Below are 18,248 nucleotides of genomic sequence, written 5' to 3'. Positions count from 1 at the left end.
AAAACTGTAAAGTTCAGCAACTCAACCAGTTCGATTTCACCGCTTCAACTAAAGTCACCGTAGACGTTTGGACGTTCTTTAACTGGCGCAGTTAAGATGGCCGTCAGCTTCGGTGGACATTTCCGGCGTGTCTGCTGACCTCATCGCGGCTCTGGTCACGTGACCTGCCTCTCTTCTACCTGTCATTCACCACCACAGTCTGCACGTAACACCTTTATTGCACATCACTGAGAAAAGATCAAACAGCAGGTACAGCGAGGAGGTCGGAGGTCACTTGCAGTGCGGCGCTCGGCTCCAGCCGGCTCGCTCTCTGGTGTGGAGCCTGAAGTGGGTGTTCAGGTGCGCCGACTGGTTGAAGCATTTCCCGCAGACGTGGCAGCGGAAGGGTTTCTCCCCGGTGTGGATGCGGTGGTGCCTCTTCAGCATGCTGACGGTGGTGAAGCTCTTGCGGCACACGGTGCAGCTGTACGGCTTCTCCTTGGTGTGCCAGCGCATGTGGACCTCCAGCTGGCAGGCGAAGCTGAAGCCTTTGCCGCACTCCTTGCAGCTGTGCCAGCGGATGCTCTGGCTCGGGTGGGCGGAGCGCGGCGGCGGCTTCAGGGACCTCGTGTTCTTCATCGGCAGCGTGTTTTGTCTCCCGTTGGAGCGAAGAGGTCCGTTCGCCGGCGGCTCGGCTTTCGGAGTCCTGTGACTCTTTGCGGCGGTCGAACCGGAGTCGCTCTGAGCCGCTCTGCGGTTTGAATGAGCCGACGGGAAGCCGATGGAGGGCTGCCGCATCCGGCCGCCGTCCTCACCGCGCTCCGTCTTGATCTGCGGAGGAGTTGGAGGAGTTGGAGGAGGCGGCGACGCCGTCAGCTGCTCCACACGACTGCAGCTTCCCTCCTCCGAGTCTCTCGCTTCCTGTGAGCCGTCGCTCTGAATGTTTCTGACTTTTGGTTCTTCTTTAACATGAGGCAGCAGCTCCACGCCGCTCCTCCACGCCGCCTCACAGAGCGCCTGCGCCTCCTCCTCCTCCACCTCCTCCTCCACCAGCGGCGGCACAATGGACAGAGGCTCTGAAAGGGCACAAACATCTCAGTCATGCTGGGTGAACAGATGTTTTCCAGTGATGCCTCCACAAACTCTGGAGTTACAAACTCTGCAAAACACGTTTGATTAATAATCTGCCTCAAAATTAATAATTTGATCTCGTCAGTCATAAAAAAATCTGATCACAAGAGATGACGAGACGGAGAGGAAACAACAGCTGTTCCTCCGTGTGTCCGATGGAAGGCAGGTTAAAATGGGCGGAGCTTTGGATCACAGGTTAATGTGGGCGGAGCTTTGGATCACAGGTTAATGTGGGCGGAGCTTTGGTGCTGTCATTGTCAAATGACATCAGAGTAACGACCACTGATGACATCATCAGAGTAACAGATGACATCATCAGAGTAACGACGACAGATGACATCACAGTCATGACGACTTGAGAGACTGACGTTGCTACTGACAACAAGAACGTGTCGCAAACATGCAGCAGAGACAGCAGCCTCGCGCACGAGAATACCACCGGATGGTTGAACCCGGTTCGTGTTGACCACCGGCACCGAGCTACAGCACTCGGTTCGGTCCGTGAGAGACTGTCCGTCCACCTGCAGACAGCCCGCTGCTCACCTGGGTGCTGCAGGAGCCGCTGGACGGCGACGTTCAGGAGCCGCTTCAGCCGCTCGTTCTCCTCTTTGGCGCGCAGGATCTCGCTCTGGTACTCCTCCACCGTGTCCTTAACGGCGCGAAAAATCTCCTCAGCGGCCGCCGTCAGCCGGTCGTTCAGAAACACGTTGAGCAGCTCCAGCTTGGTCATGTTTTCTCCCGCTGTCTCCGGAGGCGGAACGTCCCTCTGTTTACATCCGCTACACCGGAAGTAGAAGCGTACCGGCTCATGCGTGCGGTCAGTGTTCCTCTAGAGTCTGCTGGTGGCGCCACCTGCTGGACGGGAGGTCCTACAGCACACAGCTGGATGCTCAAGCGCGATTTATGAGGTTTGAACATTTTAATGCATTGTCGTCTCGTTTCCTGGAAATATCATGAGAACACGATTATTTCTGTTTTTCTTTCTGGAGGCCGTTTTAGAATCATCTTTGTAGAAGAAGCAATATTTTGTTTTATCTCATTTTTGTCTCTCCCTTCTGTTATTAAAGGCTGCAGTTGAATTGCAGTGACTTATACAGAATATTTTGACCATTGCATTTCTATCATTTTTTTTTAAATTTAATTTATTTGATAGGAAATCAAAATAAAGTGTGATGTTTATTAGAAACTAATTCTTAATCCATCTTCAGAGGTGAAACCAGGTATAAAGTATTTAAATCATCAGTGATTCATCCAGCTGGTCGTTAAAAGCATTTTTATTTACAGTCATTTGTACAGAAGGATCAGGACAGAGCGAACAGAACCAGAACCAGGTTGATCTTTCACCTCACTGATACAAGAGAAAAACAGCTGAGGGCAGCGCAGCTGAACTGAAGGTGTTTTTATAAAGAACATAGAAACAGTCCCTGAGGTGTTCGTTAATAAAGACCAGAAGACTACTGAAAGGAAAACGAATAAAAGACCTGGGTCCAAAAAATACACATTCCAATCCAACATTATAAAAACAACTAAAGGACAGAATCAGGTGGAAATCAGTAGAGCACAAACACCTGATGGGTGAAACCATCAGAACAGAACTGGACTCTGGGTCCGTCGCAGGTTCTGACTGCTGCTTTGTTAACATCTGATGGTCATAATCTGGGAGTCCAAAACAAAGCCACAGGTGAGGACAGGTGACTGCAGCAGTGTTCATTATTTCTGTCTTTGCATACACAGTATACACATACAGCTTCTCTCCAAAACATTCATATCATTCCTGACTAACAGGACGTTCCTGACATCATCTCCTGACGTCATCTTTTTCTTTTCTGGGCCTGAAAACTTGATCACACGAGGACATGATGGAGAGAATCAAAGACGATGACGTGGAGATGAAAGAGGACACGAAATGAGAGAGGATGTCTAAAGGACAAAAACAATTTAAATAAGTTGAATTTTAAGATCAAAGTGTCTCCAAGACGCTCCATGGTAGATACAGTGGGGGAAGGGGGATGAGAGGCAGAACCCTTAGCTGTCAATCATTTCCGACAGTTCCTGCAGCAGGTCGTCCTCTCCGATGCCGGGGTCCACGTCGTCCTCCAGGTGGTCGTCGGTGAACTCGTTGATCAGATCCTCGAAGTCGTCCACGACGGAGGAGGAGGCGTCAGCAGAGGTGGAGGTGGAGCTGGAGGTGGCGCGGGACGCTGCCACACTGGGCCTCCGGGGTTTGGACTGAGTGGGAGTCTTCAGGACGGGACTGAAAGACAGACAGGTGTATTAACCTCCGAGTGAGAGACACCAGTCCTCACTCCGACTACCATCAGCTGCTGCTAGTCTGATGTCTGAGATGTTATCCGTTTATCTGTGGACCGGCACCTTTGGGGGACTGTACTGGCCTCTCTGGAAGCAGCAGCAGCACTGACGGGCAGCTTGGTGTCGTGGCCTGGACCCTGTTTAAAGACGGGGACCGTCTGAAGGTCCTCCCTTGGGGGGCTGCAGCTGGAGCCAGAGTCCAGCAGGGTGGAGGGACTACGGGGCACAGCAGAACTCAGCTGGGCGTCCGGGAGCAGCTGTCAGGGGAGGAACATCAGATCAGAACACCACAGCAACATGCTACTAACAGCAGTACGCACGAGCACAACAAGGTAAATACTGATGAGCAGCAATACTGATGTCCTGCTCACCTGTCTGTCGGTGCATGTTGTCTCCTGCAGTGGCTCCTCCTGCACTGCGGGGGCGCTGTTCAGAGGTTTGACAGCAGCTACAGCAGATCGGCCCGCTGCCCTCCTCTTCTGGCTGGGCTTCACCTGCACGGCGGGTTTCATTACTGAAGGCTTCACGTTCAGTTTGGGCCTCACTGAAAACAAAGACCAGTTTTAAAGGAATAGAATGAAAAGAACGACGACTCCTTCATCCTCCATGTTGAGGAGTCGTTCCACACATGCTCTGTTGTGGTTTGAAGTTTCACAGCTTAGGTGGATGCACACATGGATCTGAGGGACACCTGTCCTCTCAAGAGTCTCAGGTGTACCTTTGGTGTCTGCAGCGTGTTCTGGGGATTTCTTCTGACACCCGGTGGGCGGGGCCTCGGCTGCAGGGCTCTGTGGAGCTGCTCTGGCCTGCTTGGCTGCTGAGAGTGCAGCGGAGATCCTTGTGTTTCTGTCCGGGACCTCCCTGGAGCTGCTCTGGGACTCGGTCGGCTTCACAGCTGGATCAGCAGCAGCTTTGGACCTGCGAGGAATCAGTTTACGAACAGGCACTCTTTGGGTGGAGAGGGTGGAGTCAGGGGCGGGGCCTGTAGAGGAAGGTGAGGAAGGGGAGGAGGAGCCTGGTGATGTGAAGCTGACTTTAGCAGGAAGCTTCCTCTTCAGGCTGTCAGCAGCAGGGTCTGCTTCAGAGGAACTTCTGTCCTTCTCCTCCATTTCCTGCTTCCGAAGGCGTTTCTCCCGCATGATCTCCTCAAAGCTCTTCACCTTGACGCTGTTACTTGTCTGGAAAGACAGAAAATGATCATCACATGCAGAACAACAAGCACCCAGAGGCAGTCCTGCAGCATCTCACTGAACATACCTCAGGTCCAGCAGCCTTCAGGGGCGTCTCCGTCCCCTCAGCACTCTTCTCTGTCGTCACACTACCTGCTGAGTTCAACATGAGATTCATTTAGAGGTTCAAAAACATGTTAAAAACTCCACAGTTATTGGTTGTGAAAGATATTTCCAACAAGGCTCTGGAACAGCTCTGTCTTACGTTGCGGAGTCGGCTTGATGACGTGCAGCAGACGAGGCTTCTTGGCTCCGTTCTCCTCTGGACCAGAGCTCTTCTTGTTTCCAGCTTGAACCCTCACTGTCTTCTCCCGGCGGATCTCCTCCAGGGTCTTCACTCTAACCTCCTCCATCTCGGTGGCCTCAGGCCCGGGCCCGTCTGCGTCCGCCTCCCCCTGGATCTTGTCTGGAACTTTCTCCACTGTGTGCTTGGCCTTCATCAGGCTGGGGTCCTCCTCCTCCTCTTGCCTCTTCTTCTTGGCACGTAGGATCTCAGAAAATGTCTTGACGTGGCCGATGGAAGCGTCTTTCACACCGATGGCTCTCTTGCTGCCCTTGGAGGCTTTGGAGCTGTTGGTTTTGGGGGTTTGTGGGGCATCTTTGTGGCTCTGAGGCTGAGACTTCACTGCCTTCTCCTGCTTGATCTCCTCCAGAGTTTTGATGCGAATCTGCTCGGGAACTTTCTTTGACGCTGCGCTGCTCTCAGCTGCAACACAACAATGAATCATGTTTCCATGGAGGTCATGGCGGTCTGAAAGTCAGGTTCACTGTGTGTAGATGTCTTACCTGGCTGAGCGGCTGCAGCGGGACCAGAATGTAATCCAAGTCGCTCCTTTACGGGTTTCAAAGCTGGTGAAGCAGACCAGACTGCACTTTAGATTTCCTCAATACATCCTGTTTATCTACACATTTCATTTCTCACCAGCTCTTCTCAGGTTTACACACAACTCGTGTCATCAGCGTGAGTGTGTGTTGGTGCTCAGTGAAGACTGTTCTCACCTTTCTGAGGAGGTGCTGATGGTTGTTCTACATCCACCACTCTGCCCAGACGCTGGGCCAGACTCCTCCTCAGAGGGACAGCATCTCCACTCAGCTCTACAGCATGGACAGGTCATGAGCTTCTGTTCTCTATATTATTATTATTATTATCATTATTATTTTTATTCTTAGTTGTGGTATTAAGAGATCTGCAACAACAGTGTAAGTTTACCAGAGCCGGGGATCTTCCTGCCGAGCCGTTCAGCCACGCTGCCTCTTGGTCTCTCAGTTTCTTCAAAGAGAAGTGAACCTTGGTTCAAAAACAACAATGTGGTGGTTCAGTGGATCAGAAAGATTAAACTTCTTGTTAGGACGAAGGAAGTGGTTACGATGAGATGCATTCATGTGATGTTTTCTTCTGTTTCTAATCAATACGTCTTCTTAGTTTTCAAGCAGACTTCATCAGACAGGAGAACGAGCAGAGTGAGCTGCTGCTTTAAAACCAGCAGCAGCAGGTTGAATCATTGGCTCTAATTTAGCTCATGACATCCACATCCGTCTCTCTGACTCTCCAAGTCACCGCAACAGTTTCTGATTGTTTTCTTAATAAGAGGCACCGACATTTATTCAGACCAGTCAAACACGCAGTGTTCATGCAACCAGAACATCATCCAACTGAAGGATAAACTGTGACATTAGTCCCTATTTTTTACCATCTCTGGACTCCAGGACAGCTGGTCGGAAGAACGCCTGGATGTTTTCTTTCTCTCCGTTGGCCGAGGGTTCAGCGCTCTGGATGGGGTAACCAGATCTCTTCATGCTGGCCTTCAGCGCCCTCCGCAGACGGATCTCCTCCAACGTGCTCACGCCGAAGTTCAGCGAATCACCTGTGAAACGACACAACATCACCTGATGAATGTCACACAGGGAGAATCGGAGCTTCAGCCACAAACTATGGCACACGGTCTCACCTGACTTGGCGAGTTTCCTGGGAGACGGGCCGCCCTTCCCGTCCTCTCCCTCCTCTGAGAACTGGTCTGGAAACATGAAGACACAAGTGGTGAAGACCGCAGCGAGCATCCTGTCTCTACAAGACAACTTAGAGATGGAACTCAGCTCACCATCTTCATCCTCGTCATCATCAGCTGGGTTAATCACCACAGGTGGGTGGGTGGGGCTCGGTACTGGCTCCTGAGTTTCTGTCTTGATGACTCCTCTGAGCTGAGGGTTAGCGGTGGTGGGGAGTGGTGCAGGTGGGGGGGGGGCTGGTTCCTCATGCTGCTGCTCCTCATTCTTATTGACACCTGAGAGGATCACAGCCGTTATCAGCAGTCTTCCACAGCGGGTTATAAAATAATCTCCACATGTTCATTCTTGTGTGCTGGTTTGAACGGAGTCACTCACTTTTATCGGGAGGGACGAAGACGCCTTGGATGAAGCGGGGCTTATCGTGGAAGAAGGCACAGTGTGGCTTCTGGCAGCCGGCCAGCTGGTTCTCCCAGTAACAAGGGATCTCCTTCCTGTTCTTCTGTTTTGATGAAGGACATTAAGAACATGTAATATCTTGTGTGGAGGAGGTGCAATGATCACTGCCGATTAGAGGCCATGCAGAGTTTAGAAATCGACTAAAATGTTGCTCCCGACAGGTCCGGGGCAGGAGGGGAGCTCCTGATCGGGTTTACAGGAGACACTTCTCTACCCTTCATTCATGGCCATTCAAGACACATACAGCCTCGAGTGGGCAAAGCCAGAAGGAGAGTTTAACATGAACGGGTAAATTCTGCTTACTGTGATCTCCATGTGGCGAAACTTGCAGACGGTGCGGAAGCAGCGTCCTTCCTGCCAGAGGCTGCAGACGGTCTCGTTGCCCATCGCGGCCTCACAGTGTCTGAACGGGCAGCCGTCTCCCTGCGCAGCCAATCAGACGGTGAACAGGAAGCTCACAGACATCAGTCTCTTTCCAGATGATACACGGTTTGTGTAGACAGGAGGTTTGCTTACTTTAGTGCAGGTGGAATAGTAGAAGAAGTAGCAGTCATCTCCATGGTTGGTCATAGTAGTGCTGGTCTTAAGTGGCGCTGGTGGATGATGTTACGACCTTTAAACCCAGCAGCTGGTTCTCTTCAGGGCCAACAGGACTCTCCCTGACAGCACATCAGGAAGGAAACAGCTTGTTTTAGAGATTGATAGACACCAGACTGTTGGGAGCATTTCTAATACCGATGTCAGGGATTAAAAGCTCCAATATAAGAATTAAATAGAGCTTTAACAACAAGCCGGGTTGATTGTGCCTCGGTTACACCTTTACCTGAGAAGTGGTCTCCCTCCTGAGTGCACTGCTGGAAGCGTGTCTCCGTGGTGGGATGGAGTCCTGAAGGAACACTTGATCCATGAGATAAGAGGGAAAGTGGGGTGGGTCGCCCAGAGGCACTTGTCTTCCTACGACATCCCTTTTCTGAGACTCTGAGACATCTTTACCTCCGCCAGACTGCTATTACTGATGGTGGGTGCAATAGAGTCCTTTGGAGATTTTTTTTTTTTTTTATTATTTATTTTTTGTAGTGACTAATCAAGTAAATAAATAGGGGGACATAAACAGCCAGACCAGGAAAAAAGTACCAAAAAAAAAAAGTACCAAAAAAAAAGTACAAAAAAAAAAAAATGCTTTAATTGATGTGGCAAAAAGTGGAGAGGTGGGATGTTGGGTAGAAAAATAATCCTCTGCTTCTTCTCGGGCTCGGTGACATTTGGGTGTTGGCAATGGGGTAAAAAACAGGCGAGCGATTCAAAGCTTGAAGGGATTTCTCAGCTGTTGATTATCAAAGCTGAAGAGAAAAAAAAAATCTTCTGCCAATGTATTCTCTCATGGGGACAAGCTATCCACATCCAGGGATCCCCAGAGGATGGATTTAACCTACAAACACTTCCCGGGGAACTGAAAAGAGGTTATTAAGAGACAGACAGCACAAATACAGCAGACACATCTCCACACAGGGACAGAAGAAAACACCAACATGTTTCAGTATCGACTGCAGACAACCTGCGATCTGATCACATCAGGATCCAGATGAGTGAACAGCCACCAACACCAAATATGATCAACCCATATTTACAGATTCAGGTGTCAAATCCAGAACCAAGAAGAAAGGACCTAAAGGTGCAGGTCCTCTCTGACCCTCTCCCCGGCCCTCTCTGACCCTCTCCCCGGCCCGGAGGCCCTCTCCCCGGCCCTCTCTGACCCTCTCCCCGGCCCTCTGCTCTGATCAACAACTTTCATCTTAACGAGCAGTTAAATACACTCCGATTCACGAAACAACCTTTAGTCTGAAAGTAAGTGGATAAAACTGGTTCTTTATGAAGTCAACAATCACCGTCTTTGATGCAGGTCGTCGCTCCGTGTTCCTCCGAACATCACATACTTACTGAATGATGAAACAGGAGCCTGAAGAGCAACGTACAAACAAATAAACACCTTTTATACGTGCTGAGTGGATGAACCGGGCCGGCTCAGTTGTTCTGGAGAACCGGAACACTTGATGTAGTTCAGGTTGCTTTAGCTCATACGCTACATAGCGGCCTAGCTAACGCTCGACCTTATCGGCGGCTAAACGTTAACACGGTTTACCGAGTGATTACCGCGGTATTCCGTTTTATTCTGTAACACTACAATAGAACAGTCACAGATATCATGTACACAATGTATGCGGTGTTAATTACCGGTTTCAGATTTAAAAAGAGTTTTAACAGTTGTAAACAGTGAAGTCTCCGTCCGCAGATCACCGCCGCTCACACCGAAACAAAATGGCGGCAGGCGGGTGAAGATAAGAGGGAGGGGCCGCCGCGGTGATGCGTTCACGTGCGATCAAAAACGTCGTAGATTCCACTACTCTGTTTGAAACCCGTTCTGACCAACTTGATTACTACTCTCCACTTAAAGGGGCTTATATTGTAATATAAGTATATATATATTATATATTTTATATATATATATATATATATATATATATATATATATATATATATATATATATATATGGGCTTATAATGTAATACAAGTATATATATATATATATATATATGGGCTTATAATGTAATACAAGTATATATATAATATATATAATGGGCTTATAATGTAATACAAGTATATATATAATATATATAATGGGCTTATAATGTAATATATATATAATATATATAATGAGCTTATAATGTAATACAAGTATATATATAATGGGCTTATAATGTAATACAAGTATATATATAATATATATAATGGGCTTATAATGTAATACAAGTATATATGTAATATATATAATGGGCTTATAATGTAATACAAGTATATATATAATGGGCTTATAATATAAGTATATATATAATATATATAATGAGCTTATAATGTAATATAAATATATGTATAATATATATAATGGGCTTATAATGTAATATATATATAATATATATAATGAGCTTATAATGTAATATAAATATATATATATAATACTGTATATATATATATAATGGACTTATAATGTACGTTTCCGGTGATGTCAACCAACAGGATCCACAATGTTCAAACTCGGTGGATTAATGTGCTACTTTATTTTATAAGTATTTATACTGTGTTGGAATGTATCCACGTACATAAGTTCAAGTACTGTAATTAAGTAAAATGTTAAAGTACTTTATTTGCCCATTTGAATACTTCACGACCTCTCAGGGGGTGATGATGTACTTCTTCTGCAGCACATTGATCTGAAGCTTCATTTTCTTTCCACATGAAGGTTGGACTCGCGGGATGAAATAAATTACGCGGGAGTTCACGTGCGGTTCTTACTGACGCTACCTGGGCCAAGCTAACGTGGTGACGTCATTTCCCTTCTTCACTTGTCTCGTTAAACTTGAGAGGTGTCGCTTAGAAGTAGAAGTAAAAACCGACACCGCTGTTGATGGTCTAAAAGTGTCGTGTCCGGTTGTTGTGTTTCCGTGTGAGCAGCAGCAGCAGCCACCGGGTCGGTTCACCGAGGCGGACCTGACGGTCGATTTAACGGGCCGGAGGGGATTGGCCTCGGACTAGCAGGAAGCTAACAGGCTAACACGCGGCCCAGCCTCCATCTGGTCACCAACAGCCCGCGAGACTGAGCTGCCTGCGGGGCCCCTCCACCGGCCGTCCACCCCGCTGCGTGGATGGGACGTCGTTAGGAGGAAGAGGCAGCCAGAAGAGTCCGGTTCAACATGGAGGATGAAGAGGTGGCCGAGAGCTGGGAGGAGGCGGCGGACAGCGGGGTGAGACACCGTTCAAACCGGAGAGGATCCGGGACACGCTGGAGCCTCCCGGTGCACAAATACACCGACATGTCGTGTTTTATTTCGGCCTGTGTTGTCACGGTCCTCCGGGCCCCGGTGTCCCGCACCGTGTTGCCTTCACGTCCCTTCGTTTCATCAACAGCTCCAGTAACATCCATAAGAAACAACATGTCTCCGTAGAGGAGTTTATCCTGTAATACCGTCGTTGTTTAGCTGCTGAGGTGCGTTCAGGGTCTCAGGGCACATTTCATGTTGATGTGCCACAAATGTAAGAAAATGGAAATCCACCTCTGTAATTCATTTAACTTCATATTCTCACTAGTGGCTGTAAACAAACGTCTTTATCAATAAAATGACAATTATTGCGGATGTTAAAGTGCTATAATGTGAAGCTGTACAGATCTGAATTTATTCCCCAGCATTAGAATAAATTATTGTCTGTCTGCGTTTAATCAGGAGATCGAGAGGCGACTTGAAGCAAAGCTGAAAATAAACCAGGAAGCAAAGTAAGTGACTGTAAATAGTCTCCCAGAAATATACAATGTAAGTTTTTCCTAATAAATTCACACTATTCATCATTTCTCACCTCTGCAGGAAGTCCAGTGTGAAGTCAGGTGGTTCACCTGTGCGGACCGCAATCGTCATCCAGGACGAGTCTCTGCCTGCAGCGCCCCCCCCACAGATCCGCATTTTAAAGCGTCCTTCTAACAACGGAATCACCGGAAACGCCGCGTCCTCGTCTCGTCCCTCCCAGCAGATGAAGTCTTTGGCCCAGAGGGAGGCAGAGTATGCCGAAGCCCGCCGGAGGATTCTGGGAAGTGCTTCTTCAGAGGAAACCCCTCAGGACAGTCCGGGACAGGACAGGTGAGACATCACATCAGCAGAGACAACAAACACTCCCAGGTGAAGAAAACCATCTGATCTCTTCTCTCCTCGTGTCACCAGGACGACCCGTCTGAGCGTGCAGCCGCCGCTAGAAGCTGATCGTCCAAACAACCAGGTGGTCCGGCAGCCCACCGGGCCCGACGGCACGTCAGGCTTCCGATTGTGCAGATAAACAGGAACTGCTGCTGCAGGGAAACCGCTGCTGTCCTGAGGGGACATGAAGGGGGACAGTATGAAGAGCAGAGTGGTGGGACGGCAGTTGACTTCTGAAGATGTAGCACGGACGTAGAGCTCCTCCACCCTCTCTGCTCACCGCTGTGGTCTCCACCTCTGGCCTCGTCTTTTCCTGTGAGGAACGAGGTGCTGGCAGAGACCCGCCCGAACCCTTTCTGTCCCACACCGCCAACATCCCTACACACTGCAATACTGTGACGTACCATGAGGTGGCCTATGATTGGAAGTCTGAGGACATCAGGTGTCTGTCAGTTCAGGTAGAAGAAGGAGAGCTCCTCAATCTGTAGGACACGGCCGGGTGTCCACCGGGTGTCCTAAGTGTTTTGGGTCCGGTGGAGACGTCCGTGCTGGACAGTCCTCTGAGTTCTGCGAGCTGATAAAAAGACACACTGATTGGACCTTCAAGTAAAAGTTCTCGGTGCCCAACGATGTGTTTTAGTTCTGCAGCGGTGGTCCAGACCAGAACTGTCCCAGACCAGAGTCCCCTGGTTGGACCGCTGCACACGCAGCCTGTGGCCGATGAGACCCGAAGGACTCAGTCACTAAATCGAAGCTTCTTGAAGCAATAACTTGAGCTCCCTGATTTTATTTTATTTTTACTTCCCTGTGCCGTTTGGTTCCAAACATGTTCTAAACATTGCCGCTTCGTGTGTTTCTAGTTCTGACATGTTGAAGTGAGGACGTCAGCGGTGTGTCGCTGCTTCACGTCCTCAGATTTGATGAGTTAAAGGTGTTGAACTTCCTGTTCCTGATCAGATGGAGCTTCTTTTACAGCCGGCGATGTGTTCACGGACCAACTGAAACAATTTACACATTATCCCGAAATAATTACTTCAGGAGGAGGAGGAAGAGGAGGTCGTCTAAAGCTTCATATTATTAAATATTCGGACATTCATGATTGAACTTCAAAATATGACAAAAAACAGAATCGTCGGCTTGTTTGCCACCGATTGAAAATAGTAGTCTAAAAACCACAAAATCAATAATTTAATGAAATGCTGACCAGTTCAATAAATGAACCCACGGACACATTTATGCCTTAAATGGTTCCCGACATATTTCCCCTGGAGGCTGCTGGTGCATCTGTAGTGCTGATTGACAGTTCTGAGCTGCACTCTGCAAGAAAATAGGCCTTTTACTTTCCCGCTGAAGTGTTCTGTATAAAAACAATATAAATGTGGTTGGACACGTTCACAGCGGTGTGATGAAGTGAAACCAGGACTAACAGGAAACGGCAGCAAACTTATCAACATGGTGAAAAGTGCTGCATTTAAACTTCCTGTTTCAGACTCAGCAGCTGCTTCAGAAACAGAAACGTGGGTTCATCTCGGAGGTTCCTGTTTGTGTTCTGGACTTCCAACATCAACGACACCTGCTCCTAAAAACTGGTTCAGTTATTGAGACAAAAAGGATTTGTGATCCGTTTAAATGGATGAAACCCATCCGGTCCCCGTGTGAACTACCCATGATGCTTTGTTGCAGTCAGTCACGGCCACCTGTCCCGTTCAACGCTCATTTGATGTCTTTGTTTTGAAACTTGGAAAAAATCAAATGATATTTGAATACCCTTTAATAAAGACACTTCAAAAAGATGCAGCTCGGTTCATGTTTTGTTTTTTTTATTTTGTGAAATGCAATGAAAAATAATCTATAAATCAAAGTTCTGGATTGTCTCGTGATGAAGTAGGTTTTTATCTTGATGCCACCCACAGCTTTTAAATGTTCAGGCTGGATTTAATCATTAAACATTTGAGAAGATGTTGTTGGAAACTTGTCAGTGTGGAAAAAAGTTTCATTGTTCCTATTGAAAAAAAACATTTTAATTCACCATTTAAGCATTAATCTACATAATAACCGCCTCTTCATCCAGTCTGTGTACATTATTTATGACTCTATTATGATGTCCAGGTGTGAGAGTGCTTGCAGGTTCTCAGACCTCCTGACCGGTGGCGGCGCTGTTCGGACGCTCCGCGGCTCATCCCGTTCAGCCGCGGCGAGCAGCCGTGTTGTCCACTGAAAGTCGGAAGTTGTTTTTTAGTTACTGAAACTTGACAAAATGGCAGAAGACAACACTTATGAGTCGATGCTCTGCGTGAAGCCGGAGGTTCACGTCTACCGGATCCCGCCGCGCGCCTCCAACCGTGGATACCGGTAAGAAGGTGTCAGACGGCGGTAACGTTTCTAACGGACTGGTCGAGGCTGCATGCATCCATTATCGGACACCTAGTTGTGTGTGCGTACCTGAAGTGTGTTGGACGACCGCTGGCCGCACTGCATGATGGGACTTTAAAAGTGTTTAGATTAGCGGACATTTGCTGTTGCTAACTAATAAATACATACAACTAATAATAAAGATGAAGATAACTCCGCTAATAAAGCTAACAGCAGGTGTTTGGACTCGCGGAAACGGGACAGCTGTGATTTGTTCTTGTCGCCAGGTTTTAGTTCACAAAGTACTTTTATTAGTGACTCGCGTGCTCATGATGACGTCGATGTTTACGTGACGCGTGCTAAAGCTTTCAATGTTTGTCCGATAATGGGTGCAAGAGCTCAGCGTTGACGCTAGCTAGCTGCATCGAGTCCAGACAGCGTCAGTTAACTAGTTAGTTAACTCGTTAGTTAACTCGAGTTGTTTCTCTCTCCGACATTAAACTGGTGTTTCTGTTATTTGAGTATTTCTCATTAGCAGCTTTATAAAAACATGGTGGATAAAAATATCAGTAAAAGTCGAGTTTCTGGAGCTTCATTAGAAGTCTCATTCATTACGAGTTGAAATATTAAATATTTGTTGGAGGTATTATAGAAGTATAAAATGTGTTTTACATGTTAATTCTGTCCTGCTGTGAAACAACATGAGCCAACAGATCAGATCAGCTGTTCTCACACGTGTCCATTAATTTTCTGCACAAAAGAGCTCCTGTTTCCTCACGTCTCCTTTCAGTCTCACTTAAAGCCTTTAATTTCACTTCCTCCTGTGAAAGCTGCGTGTGAACTCTGATGGAGAGAACCCAACAGAACCCAAACAACCACTGTGATGTGTTTCCTGTTGTTCTAGCGCTGCCGACTGGAAGCTGGACGAGCCGGCGTGGAGCGGCAGGATGAAGATCACCGCGAAAGGCAAGATGGCCTTCATCAAGTTAGAGGACAGAAACACAGGTGAGACGTTTCACAGAGCCGTAACCGGTCCACATGTCCTCAGTGGTCTCCACAGGTTTGGTTGGAGTCGTACAGGTGAGCTCGTCTTCTGCTGAATTTCTACCTCTGATTGTGTTTCGTCTCCAGAGAGTTGGTCTGTCAGTCATACGCCATATATACATATTAGATTTTTATATCACATTACTGTGCCTCTCTCATGTAAATAAATATGAACAGCAACACTGTAAGTTCTCTATCCTGCTGCCCCCCCCTCCAGGTGAGCTGTTCGCTCAGGCTCCGGTCGACCAGTATCCCGGCTGCGTCGTGGAGGCGGTCACAGACTCCAGCAGGTACTTCGTGGTTCGGATAGAAGACGGCAAGAACGGTGAGAGATCAGAGGTGTTTCCAGGAGTGTAGCTCCTCCCCCCTCAGGTTGTATGTTCAGAGTGTTTCCACATGTGAAGCAGAACATGCAGAACTCTTCACATGTTTCTGCTTCTTTAAAGGCCGTCACGCCTTCATCGGTCTCGGCTTCGCTGACCGAGGAGACTCGTTTGATTTCAACGTGGCTTTACAAGACCACTTCAAGTACGTCACCACCTTCATCGTGTTTTCATTTGAAAGAGCTCCACACACTCGTCACTGCAGACGCCATGAAGCTTATTTAACATATTTGGTGAAGTTAGGTTAGGTTAGGTAGTTACTTTATTCATCCCCGAGGGGACATTTTTTCGCTGTGTAAACTTAAAATCCACTTGTTTTTATTTTTCAACTATTTCCTCTTGATTTAAAGAGTTAAAATGTCAAATACATGTGTTTTTGTTTGTTTTCTATACATGAAGATGATTCAATATGGACCTCAGTCTGACTCCCTCCACAGATGTTTCAGTCATGGTTCTTTGCTCCCAGGTGGGTCAAACAGGAGGGCGAGCTGGCTAAACTGGAAGCTTGTCAGAGCTCCGCCCCTAAACTGGACCTGAGCTTCAAGGAGGGTCAGACCATCAAGATCAGCATCGGGGTGAGCACTGGACACGTCGGAGACACGGGGGACACGGGAAACACGGAAGACACTCACTGAACCACAGCGACATTTACAGTGTCCTCATCGTCTCCCACAGAACATCAAGAAGAAGGATGGGGGCGGGGCCAAACCCCGGCCCCTGGGTGGGGGTTTGCTCCCGCCTCCTCCTGGAGCAAAGGCTGGAGGAGTCCTGGCGCCTCCTGGAGGACAGCAGCCGGTCTCAGCTGCGCTCACTAACACCGGTGACCATTTTAACAAGACCAGACATCATTCAGACAGTATTGATGATCAGAGTATTGATTGGTGATCGTTTCCCTCCTCGTCCAGCCTCCCTGTTTGACTTCGGCTCCGCCCCTCCCGCCACACCCACTGCTGACATGTGGGGAGATTTCACATCTGCAGGTTCCAAGTAAGTGTTGGACAGGACGTCACCTCCACCTGTCTGCTGCATCATCACCTCCACCGTCCACTCATTCTCTCCTCCTCCTCCTCCTCTCCTCCACAGCTCCAGTAAAGATGCGGTCCAGTCTGGTTGGGTCCAGTTTAGTTGAGCCCCACCGAGCCGTGCTCTCTCTCAGGTTCTTACATTCCCAGACAGGAGGAGACAAGAGGAGACAGGAGGAGACAGGAGGAGAACCTCCAGAGAGGAACTGTGAGCAGCTCTGATGGAGGTCGTATAAAGTTCAGCCCGCTGACCAGATCCAACCTTAAAATGCAACTCCTCCTCTCTGATCCCAGTCGTCCTCCTCCTCTCTGGTCCCAGTCGTCCTCCTCCTCTCTGGTCCCAGTCGTCCTCCTCCTTGATCCCAATTGTCCTCCTCCTCCCTGGTCCCAGTAGTCCTCCTCCTCCTCCTCTCTGATCCCAGTAGTCCTCCTCCTCCCTGATCCCAGTCGTCCTCCTCCTCCCTGGTCCCAGTCGTCCTCCTCATCCCTGGTCCCAGTCGTCCCCTTCCTCCCTGGTCCCAGTCTTCCTCCTCCTCCCTGATCCCAGTCGTCCTCCTCCTCCCTGGTCCCAGTCGTCCTCCTCATCCCTGGTCCCAGTCGTCCTCCTCCTCCCTGGTCCCAGTCGTCCTCCTCATCCCTGGTCCCAGTCGTCCCCTTCCTCCCTGGTCCCAGTCTTCCTCCTCCTCCCTGATCCCAGTCGTCCTCCTCCTCCCTGGTCCCAGTCGTCCCCTTCCTCCCTGGTCCCAGTCTTCCTCCTCCTCCCTGGTCCCAGTCGTCCCCTTCCTCCCTGGTCCCAGTCGTCCCCTTCCTCCCTGATCCCAGTCGTCCTCCTCCTCCCTGATCCCAGTCGTCCTCCTCCTCCCTGATCCCAGTCGTCCTCCTCCTCCCTGGTCCCAGTCGTCCTCCTCTTCTCAGACGCTCCTTTAGCTTCCTCCTTCCTCTTCTCCTCCTCGTCCCTCCTCTCAGAATCCGACGTGACGGACGTCCTCCTCCTCGTGTCCTGTAGTGATCTCAGCATCTCCAGGTCTTCATCTCCATCTGGGACAATAGTGGAAGTTTACTTTCCTGTTTTCGTTGTATTTCCATCTTATTGATTTTTGATGATTAGTTTTATGTTAAAGTTCATTATTCTGTCGGTTCTGTTCGTCTCTGATTTTATAAAGTATCCTGAAGTTTCTTTACTCCTGTTGATGATCTGCTTTGAGTTTTTGATTAAGTGCCTTTCTGAAGAAAACCTAAAATGTATAAAATATAAACCTGTCCTTTTGTAAATAAAACTCTATATTTCATTGCTGTGTTGTTTATGTGTTGGTTGTTGTCAGTTCTGTTGGTGTGAACAGAAGATTTCAGGTGTTTCTGACAGCGGAGACGACTTCAGTGTTTCACTGTGAAACATTTTAGAAGTCATGATTTCTGCTGAAGCCCCCTGCACACACACACACACACGCACACACGCACACACACACACGCACACACACACACGCACACACACACACACACACACACACACACACACGCACACACACACACACACACACGCACACACACACGCACACACACACACGCACACACACACACGCGCACACACACGCACGCAC

The 18,248-nt window shown here is 48.6% G+C and overlaps 4 protein-coding genes across 7 annotated transcripts; 2 read left to right on the top strand and 2 right to left on the bottom strand.

Annotated features, from left to right (window-relative positions):
- Positions 1-207: 207 nt before the first annotated feature.
- On the bottom strand, positions 208-1,885 carry LOC138614407 (zinc finger protein with KRAB and SCAN domains 1-like). The gene is made up of 2 exons (XM_069687854.1): positions 1,654-1,885; positions 208-1,055 (listed from the first exon to the last, which is right to left on the bottom strand). Exons 1-2 carry the CDS (start codon positions 1,838-1,840, stop codon positions 271-273), a joined length of 972 nt encoding a protein of 323 aa, XP_069543955.1. The 5' UTR covers positions 1,841-1,885; the 3' UTR covers positions 208-270.
- Positions 1,886-2,366: 481 nt separating this feature from the next.
- zc3h11a (zinc finger CCCH-type containing 11A) lies at positions 2,367-9,432 on the bottom strand. Of its 4 annotated transcripts, none has more exons than XM_069687835.1 (17): positions 9,345-9,432; positions 7,936-7,998; positions 7,629-7,771; positions 7,416-7,535; positions 7,032-7,155; positions 6,749-6,931; positions 6,599-6,664; positions 6,341-6,514; positions 5,860-5,937; positions 5,649-5,744; positions 5,436-5,498; positions 4,855-5,355; positions 4,678-4,745; positions 4,139-4,598; positions 3,792-3,964; positions 3,484-3,677; positions 2,367-3,364 (listed from the first exon to the last, which is right to left on the bottom strand). In XM_069687835.1, exons 3-17 carry the CDS (start codon positions 7,680-7,682, stop codon positions 3,136-3,138), a joined length of 2,583 nt encoding a protein of 860 aa, XP_069543936.1. In that variant the 5' UTR covers positions 7,683-7,771; positions 7,936-7,998; positions 9,345-9,432; the 3' UTR covers positions 2,367-3,135. The 4 variants fall into 4 exon arrangements, with proteins under 4 accessions (XP_069543936.1, XP_069543935.1, XP_069543934.1 ...); XM_069687834.1 differs by having other exon boundaries at positions 9,100-9,425; XM_069687833.1 differs by having other exon boundaries at positions 7,936-9,425.
- Positions 9,433-10,500: 1,068 nt separating this feature from the next.
- LOC138614397 (SUZ RNA-binding domain-containing-like) lies at positions 10,501-13,654 on the top strand. The gene is made up of 4 exons (XM_069687841.1): positions 10,501-10,910; positions 11,388-11,437; positions 11,526-11,795; positions 11,877-13,654. The coding sequence occupies exons 1-4, from the start codon at positions 10,860-10,862 to the stop codon at positions 11,986-11,988; spliced, it is 483 nt and encodes a 160-aa protein (XP_069543942.1). The 5' UTR covers positions 10,501-10,859; the 3' UTR covers positions 11,989-13,654.
- A 387-nt stretch (positions 13,655-14,041) lies between these two features.
- On the top strand, positions 14,042-17,939 carry necap2 (NECAP endocytosis associated 2). Its single transcript, XM_069687842.1, has 9 exons — positions 14,042-14,201; positions 15,106-15,206; positions 15,463-15,570; positions 15,692-15,773; positions 16,095-16,203; positions 16,304-16,448; positions 16,534-16,615; positions 16,712-17,374; positions 17,498-17,939. Exons 1-8 carry the CDS (start codon positions 14,107-14,109, stop codon positions 16,755-16,757), a joined length of 768 nt encoding a protein of 255 aa, XP_069543943.1. The 5' UTR covers positions 14,042-14,106; the 3' UTR covers positions 16,758-17,374; positions 17,498-17,939.
- Positions 17,940-18,248: the final 309 nt, after the last annotated feature.

This window comes from Brachyistius frenatus, unplaced genomic scaffold (genome assembly GCF_029030835.1).
Source record: "Brachyistius frenatus isolate BFR_SWC_R1_liver_20210118 unplaced genomic scaffold, ASM2903083v1 Contig_495, whole genome shotgun sequence".
Taxonomy (NCBI): Eukaryota; Metazoa; Chordata; class Actinopteri; family Embiotocidae; genus Brachyistius; species Brachyistius frenatus.
This window is presented reverse-complemented; position numbering and strand designations above follow the sequence as displayed.

What these genes read in the sequence shown, in the direction of transcription:
- LOC138614407 (XM_069687854.1), bottom strand. Translation starts at nt 1,840, where the DNA reads ATGACCAAGCTGGAGCTGCTCAACGTGTTTCTGAACGACCGGCTGACG. An exon ending in GCGGCTCCTGCAGCACCCAG is followed by an intron (nt 1,056 to 1,653) that starts GTGAGCAGCGGG and finishes GTGCCCTTTCAG; the next exon opens with AGCCTCTGTCCATTGTGCCG.
- zc3h11a (XM_069687835.1), bottom strand. Translation starts at nt 7,682, where the DNA reads ATGACCAACCATGGAGATGACTGCTACTTCTTCTACTATTCCACCTGC. An exon ending in ACTATTCCACCTGCACTAAA is followed by an intron (nt 7,536 to 7,628) that starts GTAAGCAAACCT and finishes TTGGCTGCGCAG; the next exon opens with GGAGACGGCTGCCCGTTCAG. An exon ending in ATCAGCACCTCCTCAGAAAG is followed by an intron (nt 5,499 to 5,648) that starts GTGAGAACAGTC and finishes CTGCTTCACCAG; the next exon opens with CTTTGAAACCCGTAAAGGAG.
- LOC138614397 (XM_069687841.1), top strand. Translation starts at nt 10,860, where the DNA reads ATGGAGGATGAAGAGGTGGCCGAGAGCTGGGAGGAGGCGGCGGACAGC. An exon ending in AGGAGGCGGCGGACAGCGGG is followed by an intron (nt 10,911 to 11,387) that starts GTGAGACACCGT and finishes GCGTTTAATCAG; the next exon opens with GAGATCGAGAGGCGACTTGA. An exon ending in AAAATAAACCAGGAAGCAAA is followed by an intron (nt 11,438 to 11,525) that starts GTAAGTGACTGT and finishes TCACCTCTGCAG; the next exon opens with GAAGTCCAGTGTGAAGTCAG.
- necap2 (XM_069687842.1), top strand. Translation starts at nt 14,107, where the DNA reads ATGGCAGAAGACAACACTTATGAGTCGATGCTCTGCGTGAAGCCGGAG. An exon ending in GCCTCCAACCGTGGATACCG is followed by an intron (nt 14,202 to 15,105) that starts GTAAGAAGGTGT and finishes CTGTTGTTCTAG; the next exon opens with CGCTGCCGACTGGAAGCTGG. An exon ending in AGCTGCGCTCACTAACACCG is followed by an intron (nt 16,449 to 16,533) that starts GTGACCATTTTA and finishes CTCCTCGTCCAG; the next exon opens with CCTCCCTGTTTGACTTCGGC.